Here is an 11,744-nt window from a genome sequence, read left to right as displayed (position 1 = left end):
GTTAGCTGGAAAAAATGTCTTAACCCTAGTTAAAATGCCTGTACTTCCACTTAGACCCTAAGGAGACTTCTTATCTGAATCAAGCTAGACATTCCCATTTGTGAACCATCTAGCTAAGAAAGAGTTGCAGGAACTGGGGGGAAGGAGAAGGCTCAACTGTTAAGAGCAGTGGTGGTGCATGCCTTCAATCCCAGCACTCGGAAGGCAGAGGCAGGCAGATCTCTGTGATTTCGAGGCTAGCCTGGTCTACAGAGTGAGTTCCAGGACAGGTTCCGAAGTTACACAGAGAAACCCTGTCTTGAAAAATCAAAAAAGAAAAAGAAAAGAGCACTTGATGCTCTGGCAGAGGTCCCAAGTTCAGTTTCAGCACACACTTCAGGCAGTCCACAATCTCCTGTAACTTCATCCTCAAGGGATCCAGCGCCCTCTCCTGGCCTCTGCTTGTACACACACAGGTAGCCATACATACACACAGGCAGGCACACAAACACACACACACACACCATTTTTGAGTTGCAAGGATTAAATGAGATGTGCATATAAGGAATTCATTGTGTGCATACAGAAATCACTCCCTATACGTCTGATAACTCTGGTAAATTGGACAGTTGTCTGGCAGAGGGGCCAATCTCCTCGTCTCTATTTCCCTAGCTGATACTAATAGATTAGAGTTGATGGCACAAGTCATGACTTTGAGAAAGCAAACTTCCACTTGGTACCCAAACCTAATGTTTGGTCCCACCATTAAATTAACCAGCCTCAGATCACAGGAGGGGCACCCTTGAGCCTTCCCAGTGTTGGTAAGAGCCAGAACTGGAACACTGGCTGGAGCAAGGGAGAAAGAAGACAGAGTGAGGAGTCACACGTGAGATGGGATCAATAGGGTTTGATGAATAGCCCTTAGAGAGGCTGGGGGAAGAAGAAGAATGGAGTCCGCGAGCTCCTGACTTGGATGATTAAATACGACTCTCATTCACTCAGTGCACACACTATGGTCCAGGGCTGTTCTGGGTGCAGGAGCAATCTCAGTCCAGCAAAGAGGAAAAAGATCAGCTCGTGGAGTTTTCTAACTGGGGAGACTGGCATAACAGACAAAGAAACAAAGAAAATAACTGACCATGATAACTGAGACAAAGACAATAGACAAGCCAATGAGGAGACGAATAATAAGACAAAGTCTATTTCAGAGAGGATGGCCCCCCTGAAGAGGTAACCCATGGGGTTCCCGAAGGAGATAGAGCCAAGAAGCAGGGAGGAGGGAGATAATCCTAAGAGGGGAAGAGCAGGCTACAGACTGAGGGCTGGGAAGGGTAAGGAAAAGCCTGTGCAGCTGAACCTTGAAGAGGGAGGGGCTAGCAGAGAGGCTGGAGGAGAAGGCAGGGCCGTTATTCGAGGATGGGCCTTGAGAAGCAGGCTCTGAGGTGGAGCTTAAGGTACTGTGAGAAACCTCCAGACTAACGATCCAAGGCTACCACCTAAAATCTAGAACTGATATTGAGATTGGAGAAAGTGCCCAATTGCGCCAGAATTGACAGAGAATTTCAGAAATAATGGATTTCTCGGGCACCAGAAATATAGGTTTTTAGATCCAGAATTGCCCAGAGCCTGGAGTTTCTTCAATGCTGTGGTCCACTCGTTCAGGAATATTTCCTGTCTCCCTCCCACGTGTTAGGATCAATCTAAGCGCTGGAGATGCACATGAGAGGTAAAGAAAGAATATGCCTTAAATGAGCGTTATGACCCTCACACAAAAGTAGCCATGCTAATAAAATATCACCCAACAGTAATTGGGTCTTATCACCTACTCTTGATAAGACCTGTCTTGAGAAAGTGACTTTGAATTGAGAGGTGAAGAGGCTGTCTGGGAACGAGCATTCTGGGCAGAGGGAACCACCATGGCAAAGGCCAAATGGGAGCCTAGGTGTGGTGGTACACTTATAATCCCAGCACATGGGGTGCTGAGGCAGGAGGATCACTATAAATGAAAGGTCATCCTAGGCTACAGAGTGAGATCCTGTCTCAAAAACAAAATATGACAACCACAAAAGGACTGAGTCTAATCTTTTGGTTTATCTGAACTCGATTAACCGACCAACATAGAGAAGAGGGCATGATGAAGAAGGTGCTGTCTCATCTCTGGGTGTTCTTCCGGAAGCTTGTCCCGGGCACTGTTCCTCACACAGATACAAAAGGTCAGAAATATGATTTTTCTCTCCTCTGTGTGTGTGTGTGTCTCTCTCTGTATGGCTCTCTCTGTGTCTCTCTTATGTTTCTGTGTATGTGTCCTCTGTCTCTCCCTTTGCCTCTAGGTCTCTGTGTCTCACTGGATTGGCAGTTCAGAGAAGCAAAGAGGTAAGTCCAGTCGAGTAAGTATGACCGCCATGCTTTCTAAGCAAGAGCGTCCTAGAGAATGATGTTCATGTTCTGAGAGAGCTGTGATGATTAATACCTCTGAATATGGAAAACATATGTGTTAGTGTTATTATCATTTTTATGGTCCTACCAAACTCCGAATGTCTGGATTTCAGATGAAATATCTGTGGCAGTGAATTCTGAGTCTGAGATACTGCATAATCCTTTCCAATTATTTCTTCTCTAAGAAACGAGAATCCTGAAAAATGCTAACATTTATTGAGCATATACATTTCCCTGGCTTTCTGTGCAATCTCATGGCACCTTGCAATATCCAGGTAAGACATAAACCATGACACACACACTCTTTTTCAAATGTAGAAATTGGGTAAGGTGATGGGGACTTTTTCCTGTGACCAAGCTGTATCTAGGCAGAGTCTCAGTTCCGATTTCTTGGGAATGGCTGAGATCTTAACACAACTATTTTCTTGACCCCAGGGAACCAAAGCCCAGCGCTTGCGCTCTCTCTCTCTCTCTCTCTCTCTCTCTCTCTCTCTCTCTCTCTCTCTCTCTCTCTCTCCCCCCCCCCCCCCGCCCCCCATCCGTTCAGGTTGCAGACACCAGCCAAAACCACCACCTGTCTCCCATATAAGAGGAAAGGTAGAGAGAAGGACCTCCTTGTTTCTACTGTGAGGGGGGGTGGGGGGGAGGCTGTGGAAGGTGCCTGCTCCAGACTCCTGAGCCTGGGGAGGCGTCAGAAGGGTAGTATAAAGTATAAAGACTGTTATCGACTGGATAGGGGATCTTACTCCCGCTAATGATTCAAATTCAGTGGTGTTTTAAAAGGTGAGCCCGCCTTTTGAAGCCTGCAACACCTCCCCCGCCCCCACCCCCGGACCAGTTTAAATCTTAAAAGGTCCTGCTTCCTCTTTTCCTGAGCCCGTTCTTGCAAACTGCTCAGTGCATCCACAGAAGTGTCTCTAGGTGTGAGGGAAGTTAGTGTCTCCCGCTGCTCCTCTGCCTCTAAGTGAGACAGATCCTGTCTGTCCGTCCGTCAGTCCGTGTCGTCGTCGTCGTCGTCCCCCACCCCCACCCCCCGCGCCCGTCGTCCCTCCCGCCCCCGCCTCCTTTCCCTGCTTTCTCCCTCCCTCCTTCTTTCTGGGGAGGCTCTTGGCCTAGGTCCCTGAGCCCAGCTGGGTACAGGCAAAGGACCGACCTAGGAGTGCAGTCACATCTCCCTTGAGGCTGGAGCTACAAGCTTTTCAAGAGCGTCTGCTCACCATGAGCCGACAGCCACAGCCTCAGCTTGCGCGAACTTCGCGCTCCTCTTCCCTCCCGGTGTCACCAGCGACTTCGCCCATGTCCCAGTATGTGTCCCGCATAGATTCCAAGGGAGCATTGGACAGCAGCAGCCCCGAAGCCAACACGGAAGATGACAAGACCGAAGAGGACATTCCTACACCCAAGAACTATCTGTGGCTCACCATTGTCGCGTGTTTTTGCCCAGCGTACCCAGTCAATATCGTGGCTTTGGTCTTCGCAATCATGGTAAGTGGGGTTGATATCAAAAGCAGCTGCAAAGGAAAGATCCTGGCGGCGCTGTCTCTCATGGACTTTTTGTGCTGGGTTTTGGTGTACACACCTCTTCCTTGCCTTTCTTCTGCTCAAGATTATCAGCCTCCGCAGCACAGAGCCTAGCCAAGCCTTCGGGCAGAAACAACTTTGCGCTCACTTGCCCCGCGCTCCCTCTCCAAGTTCCCTATCCCCAACTGCTTTCCTAGGACCTCACCGAGTGTGCCCCACGCTCTGAGCTAGCACGCTGTGTGTCCCGGGCTTGGCCACACTGGTGCCCCTGCCCTCCAAGCCCCCAAAGTTGCAAATTCTTTCTCCTTGCCGGCATTGGGCTCTGCCTCCATGGGGTCCTCCCTGAACTTGCCCCCCTTTGCCCAGAATGCTCTCTCTAGGGTCAAAGTTCCTTCTGTTTCTTCCTGCACCCAGCACCCCTCCCTTGCCTCTCTCTGGCACCTGTTTTCCAGCTCTTTGGAGGTTGTCACCTGGACATTTCCACGGACTTTCTTAACTGTACCTTGTGCTCTTGCAGGGGAAAAGTCGGCTTGCTTTTTATTCTCCCTCAGTTTGTCCTAGACCGTCCCCACTTTGCTGCACACGGACCTTGTCGCACTATTCCCAGGAACCTCTCCACCACTTTGTCTTGTGCCCAGAGCCCCCAGCCAGTGCACTTGGGGACTCCTCCATGCAGCTGCACCCTGGGGCTCAGCTCTGTTGCCTTCTTCAATGCTCCCAAGAACCAGATCCTCCCTTATTGACTAGAGCAGCTGGTCCCTGTGGTGGCAGGTGAAATTCACACAGACGCTGTCCCGCTGCTTTCCTGGGACAACCCCAGCAGTTCCGTGCTCCCTCCCCCATAGGCACACTTCTCCTGCAACTAGCCAATGCAACTCCCACCCAAGGCCGGACTCAGCTGGGCTAAGGTTTGGCCACCTGCGAGTACTCCTACCGGTAAAACCTAGCCTGGGCACAGCAGGGATTCCATTTATACCTACTCACTGACCTTCCCCAAACCTGGCTGACTGCCCCAGCGTGCAAGTGCGCAATCGCTGCAGTTTTTGGCTTGGTTCAAATCCCAGTCACACCACTTGTTAGTCCTAAGGTGACCAGAAATGGGTGCGGATCTCTAAACCTAGGTTTCTTTGTAAAACGGAGATTATCATAGCTATATTTCAGGGTGATTGTAAGTATTAATGAGATAACTGTGACATACCTAGAATGGTGCCCAGCATCACAATACTAATATTAATAATAATAATAATAATTTCCTTATTCAAATGTTACTTCATGAGACCTGGCTATAAGTTTAAAACAAAAGACACTCCCCTCCCCCACCAAGCTGTAGGTGCCCCTTCCCTTTCGCTTCCAGAGCAAGATCCTTCTCTCCACCTAATATTGTGTTTAAAACTTTTAAGGTTTGATCTGGGGGGAAGCACATACAGCGCATGAGTGGAGGTCAGAGGTCAAAGAACAACTCACCTTTTAGGTGAGTTCTGGGGATGGGACTTGGGTAGCCAGGCTTGCACAGCAGGCGCCTTTGCTGACTGGACCATCTCACTGCCCCTTACTTTATTTTTTACTATATCTGCTGCCTGTGTCGCCTCATTACACAAACTGCCAGCTCTGTGAGGTAGGAGATATTTGCCATGTTTATTAGTGGGTGCTGCAGAAGCAGTCACAAGAGGCTCTGACACACGGATAAACTTAGGAAATATTACAAAATGAAGGCATGGGTGAAGGATTAGGTGTTGAAGGATTCACGTGTCCATTTTGCTCCTGTTTCATTGTCCGGAAAGTTGAAGTAATCACACCCTTCCAGTAGGACCAACCAGCTGACTTCCCCGCTTCCTTCCTCTTCCTGGGTATCTGATCCTGGTTTGGTTGGGGTTTTGTTTTTATTTTCCTAGAGGCTGGAGGTGTTGTAGGCTGCCAGACTCTCCAGCAGCAGACTCTCAGGCTGGCAGGCTGGCACCAGTGCCCACATTCCATCCTGGTTTATTCGTGAAGCAGATAATTTACCCTTCCAGGTGCCACTTTGGGGAAACCCCTACAGAGGCTTTCCCTCTCGCTGGCCTGGTCGGAACTCAGCCACCAGCTGGCGGTGACAGGCTGGATGCTAGTGGTGCAGCTGGAGAGCTGGAGCTGAGGCTTGGGATGGAAGGAAGCCTCTCTTAGTCCCATCACTTTCCAAGCTTTTCTCCAGAGCTTGACAGCATGATAGCATTGACCGTCAGAAAGCTGTAGGAAAGTTCCATACTTTTTTTAAAAAAAGCTTTGGTTGCCCGGCGGTGGTGGCGCACGCCTTTAATCCCAGCACTTGGGAGGCAGAGGCAGGCGGATCTCTGTGAGTTCGAGACCAGCCTGGTCTACAAGAGCTAGTTCCAGGACAGGCTCCAAAGCCACAGAGAAACCCTGTCTCGAAAAACCAAAAAAAAAAAAAAAAAAAAAAAAAAAAAAGCTTTGGTTGTTGATCTGAAAAGTGGGGATGGGATGTTGGTGTGTGTGTTGCTGTTGTTCGCTTCAGTTGAGGGTTTTAATTTAATTTTGCTTTTCTTTGTTGTGTGGGTGCCTGTGCAATGATATGGGAGGGGAAGAGGTCAGCGGACAACTGTGTGGAGTTGCTTCTCTCCCGTCACCCTTTCGTGGGTTCTGGGGGTTGAACTCTGGTCTTCAGCTTTGTGTGGCAACTGCTTCACCAGCTATCCGTCTTGCCAGCGGTAGTTTTGTTGTTTCTTGTTTCAGACTTGGGGTTTGTAGGTAGCTATGCTGGTGGTGCTGTTTTGAGACAAAGTTTCACTTTAGAGTCCAGACTAGCTTTGAACATGAGCCTCCTGCCTCCACCGCTTGGGTTGCTGGGTTGACAGGTTCATGCCATGGTACCTGCCTTGTGTACGCTGTTTAACACTGAGTAGTACAGTCATATGGATGAGACAAAATATATCTGCCAATCATGTAGAGCCTGCAGCATTGTGCTGGGTATATGTAACAGTCATGTCACAGATGGGTAGGTAGGTTTGGTGTCTGGAGGCATCACAGGCTACATATGGAAACAAGCAGAATATGAAACAATTGAAGGTAAAAATCTAAACAGCCCCTCCTACTTGCTTGCTATTGTGTATTCTCTAAAGTATCGGAAGCAATTGCTCATTCAAGAAGCGTAAACACGGACAGGATTGATAAATTTCATTAGGATGGTTCCAAAGGGCAAAGAGAAAAAGTTGTGCAGAGGAAGGTGAGCATCTGAGTGTGTTATAACGTTGTTGAGAGGAGAGAGGGGAATTTTATTTGTTCAAAGGTCCGTGTCTAGCAAAAACTTTAGGGCTGGCATGACATCATGAGAGTGGGAAAAGTGAGAAAGACCCGGACAAATCGGCTTTCTTGTAAACCCAATCTCACCATTTCTCATGAACACATCAGTATATCGATCATATGACGGGGTTTATTCATGAGGGTAACACCCTGTTTGCCTTCTGAAAGCACAACCACTCTTTTATTTTTTTCAATTCTTTCTATTAAGCTATATATTTTTTCTCAGCTTCCCTCCCTTCCTCCCCCTTCCCCTTCTCCCTTCTCCCATGATCCCCACATTCCCAATTTACTCAGGAGATCTTGTCTTTTTCTACTTCCCATATAGATTAGATCCATGTATGTCTCTCTCGGGGTCCTGTTTGTTGTCTAACATTCTCTGGGGTTGTGAATTGTAGGCTGGGTTTTCTTTGCTTTATTTCTAAACGCCAATTATGAGTGAGTACATATGATATTTGTCTTTCTGGGTCTGGGTTACCTCACTCAGTATGATGTTTTTTAGATCCATCTACTTGCCCACAAATTTCAGGATATCATTATTCTTCCCCACAATGTAGTACTCTGTTGTGTAAATGTACCACATCTCCTTTATCCATTCAGTTGAGGGGCATTTGGGTTGTTTCCAGGTTCTGGCTATGGCAAACAATGCTGCTATGAACATAGTTGAGCACATGTCCTTGTGGTATGATTGAGCATCCTTTGGGTATATACCCAAAAGTGGTATTTCTGGGTCTTGTGGAAGGTTGTTTCTTAATTTTCTGAGAAATTGCCATACTGATATCCAAAGTGGCTGTACCAGTTTGCACTCCCACCAGCAATTCAGGAGTGTTCCCTTTACCCCATATCCTCTCCAACACAAGCTATCACTGTTTTTTTTTTAAAAAAATATTCATTTATTTATTATGTATACAATATTCTTTATGCGTGTGTGCCTGAAGGCCAGAAGAGGGCACCAGACCTCATTACAGATGGTTATGAGCCACCATGTGGTTGCTGGGAATTGAACTCAGGACCTTTGGAAGAGCAGGCAATGCTCTTAACCACTGAGCCATCTCTCCAGCCCTTGTTTTTTCTTTTTTATCTTGGCCATTCTTACAGGTGTAAGATGGAATCTCAGAGTTGTTTTGATTTGCATTTCTCTGATGACTAAGGATGTTGAGCATTTCCTTAAGTGTCTTTCAGCCATTTTAGATTCCTCTGTTGAGAGTTCTCTGTTTAGGTCTGTACTCCATTTTTTTTTCCTGGATTGGGTGTTCTTTTGGTGTCCAGTTTCCTGAGTTCTTTGTATATTTTGGAGATCAACCCTCTGTCCGATGTGGGGTTAGGAAAGATCTTTTCCCATTCTGTAAGCTGTCGTTTTGTCTTGTTGACCATGTCCTTTGCTTTACAGAAGCTTCTCAGGAGGTTTCATTTATTAATTGTTTCTCTCCATATCTGAACATACAGCCTCTTGATAGCTCATAGTGGGGCCTAAATTCCAGCTTAAGAGTTGATATATTCAAACCATAAAAATCGTCCAATCCTGCCACGGATGCCCAGGATTTGAGGTGTCTTGTGATGTCCTGTCCTGGCTGTTTTCCAGTCTCACTCAATCATAAATTCATGACAAGTATAGCAATATGTCAGGGGTCTCGGCTGGGAGTTGTACATTTTCCATAAAGACATTTGGAAATGTTGGGGAGCTTCTATAGGGGTCACAGTGGTTTGGGGATTTGGGCATCGATGAGAAGAGTCAAAATACGAGCATCCAGCAATGCTTCAGGTTTTCTCTCAATGCTGAACTTTCTCTCAATGCTCAATACTTGGGCATAACCTGAGTAACAACAGCACCCCATTGCTGCTTCCTGTTCATGTGATCAAACCCTTTGACCAAAGGCGACATGGGGAGGCAAGGGCTTATTTCAGCTTGTAATTCACGATCTTCCTCCAAGATGGCAGGGCCAAGGCCATCGCAGCTTCATTTCCTTTTGCTGTGATGAAATGTCCTGATCAAAAGCAACTTGGGGAGGAAGGGATTTATTTGTTTTTCACCTCCAGGTCACAACCTATCATTGAGTAGAGCAGGAACAAAAACTCAAGGTAGGAACCTGAAGGCAGGAGCCATTGAGAAACCCTGCTTGATGATTCTTTCACTGGCCTGTGCTCAGCTAGCTTTCTTACGTAGCCTAAGTCCACCTGCCTAGGGATGATAACGCCCACAATGAGCTGGGCCCTCCTACATCAAATAACAATCAAGACAATTCCCCCACAGACATATGGCCCTCCTACATCAAATAACAATCAAGACAATTCCCCCACAGACATACGTAGAGGCCAGATTGGTTTGGGTAATTCCCCAGTTGAGACTCCCTCAAATAACTCTGGCTGAGTCAAATTGACAACCAGTGATAATTCTAATTTTTAAAAAAAAAGCAGTATAGTGGAAGATGGCGTGAACATAGATGTGCTGAAAATATTGAAAAGATTCCGAAAAACCAGTTTCAAAAATGGTTAATAAGAAAAAATGCAAGCAGCCTCAAAGCAATCAAAACCTGCGCTATTAAGCCAAGCCCGAGGAGCATCAAGGAGTGTCGGTCTATGACATGTAATTCCATGTTGGAGTGGGTTCATGGGAGTAAAACTACGATTGTTCAAGCTGTGGGGACCTGTGTTCTAACACCGTTGTGGAACCAGGGAGTCCTGGTTAGAGATGCACCGTCCACCGGTCAGTGGCAGGACAGTGACGATGCTGTATTAGAATGCTGATGTGCTCAGCGCCGCCTGTGGTGGAAGCATGGACATTCTCAATATGCCGAAAGAATACTTGCCAAAAGTGTGCTTAACTCTATTCAACATGGAGAGTGGTGGACTGCGTGACTGTTCCTAGGGTGACGTGAAGAAATGCCTCTTCTTCCCAGACAGGGCACCAATGACAGATGAAAAAGTTAATTCCACCCAGGCCTAGCTTAGCGAATCCATGAGTTTGAGGTTGCTTACAGGAACACGGATGACTCCAAAGCAGCTGCGTCACTGAGAAGCCCAAAGTTCCCTCCTCCCTGCTAGAATGAGTTACTGTTAACCCGCTCTGCATCTCAACTGGAGTCAGAGCACAGCACCCTCCTTGGGGCAGGTGCAGCCCTGAACCAGAGCACGCAGCTTGGCAAGTGGAGCACAGGCTGGCCTTCAGGTTTCATTCAACATCCTCCCTTCTGTCCCCAGTTATTTATATTTATTACATCTGAAAGGAGCCCCACAATTTCTCAGCATAGCCCTCCACCTGGAGAAAGAACATCTGGCAATTCAACAAATATCCCTATGCTAGACTTGTTCCAGGCGCCAGCACCTCCCCCTATTTCTACTGTGCTATTAAGACCAGCAAGGTCTCTCTATAGATCTGGAAGAAGTGAGGTCCCCTGTGGGTTGTGAGACTGCTGACACATTTGGGGTGAGGTCACCATCTACAGTATTATAACTGGAATTCAATGGCTGCCTCAGAAGACTGTGGCCGAGTCCATGCTAAGCCTCCGTCCTTCTTGACATCCTGTTGCAATGGCTTCAAACCGGCCTACACAGTCACTGCAGTCATGAGTACAGAACAAACCATGACTTCTGACCAGATAGCTTCCAACCTTCTTCCCCAAGGATTCTCCTTTTACACCTTCAGAGCCTCTGCACAGACTCCAGTGAGGTTCAAATCCTGTGCTGTTTGTCATTTATAATTTTATGTAAGTGTCTCGATCTTTCTGAAGGTTGGGGCTTTTTAACCCTGTAAGATGGGGGCTGTGATGGTACTTAGCCAAGTACACTTGTCCAGACTAAAAGATGGACATTTGAAAGTTTCAGTTTACTGCCCACAATGCAAGCAGAACACAGTAGTGAACCTGGTGATGGTGGTGATGGTGATAGAGATGGTGGGAATGGTGATAGAGATAGAGATGGTGGGGATGGGATAGAGATGGTGGGGGTGGGGATAGAGATAGAGATGGTAGGGATGGGATAGAGATGGTGGGGGTGGGGATAGAGATGGTGGGGATGGGATAGAGATGGTGGGGATGATAGAGATGGTGGGGATGGGGATAGAGATGTTGGGGATGGGGATAGAGATGGTGGGGATGATAGAGATGGTGGGGATGGGGATAGAGATGGTGGGGATGATAGAGATGGTGGGGATGGGATAGAGATGGTGGGGATGGGGATAGAGATGGTGGGGGTGGGGATAGAGATGGTGGGGATGGGGATAGAGATGGTGGGGATGGTAATAGAGATGGTGGGGATGATAGAGATGGTGGGGATGGGGATAGAGATGGTGGGGGTGGGGATAGAGATGGTGGGGATGGGGATAGAGATGGTGGGGGTGGGGATAGAGATGGTGGGGATGGTGATAGAGATCGTGGGGATGGGGATAGAGATGGTGGGGGTGGGGATAGAGATGGTGGGGGTGGGGATAGAGATGGTGGGGGTGGGGATAGAGATGGTGGGGATGGAATAGAGATAGAGATGGTGGGGATGGGGATAGAGATGGTGGGGATGGAATAGAG

General features: G+C 47.7%; 1 protein-coding gene across 2 annotated transcripts in view; it reads left to right on the top strand.

Annotated features, from left to right (window-relative positions):
* Nucleotides 1–3,585: 3,585 nt before the first annotated feature.
* Nucleotides 3,586–11,744, top strand: part of Tmem233 (transmembrane protein 233) — a 43,806-nt gene continuing 35,647 nt past the window's right edge. For both annotated transcript variants that reach the window (XM_057765814.1, XM_057765813.1), the window contains exon 1: nt 3,586–3,900. In XM_057765814.1, the coding sequence (XP_057621797.1) occupies nt 3,634–3,900 (267 nt within the window). In that variant the 5' untranslated portion in view covers nt 3,586–3,633. The remainder of the gene's footprint in view (nt 3,901–11,744) is intronic.

This window comes from Chionomys nivalis, chromosome 3 (assembly GCF_950005125.1).
Source record: "Chionomys nivalis chromosome 3, mChiNiv1.1, whole genome shotgun sequence".
In the NCBI taxonomy this organism is placed as follows: Eukaryota; Metazoa; Chordata; class Mammalia; order Rodentia; family Cricetidae; genus Chionomys; species Chionomys nivalis.
The sequence above is the reverse complement of the archived record's forward strand: the minus strand, read 5'-3'. Positions and strand labels throughout refer to the sequence as shown.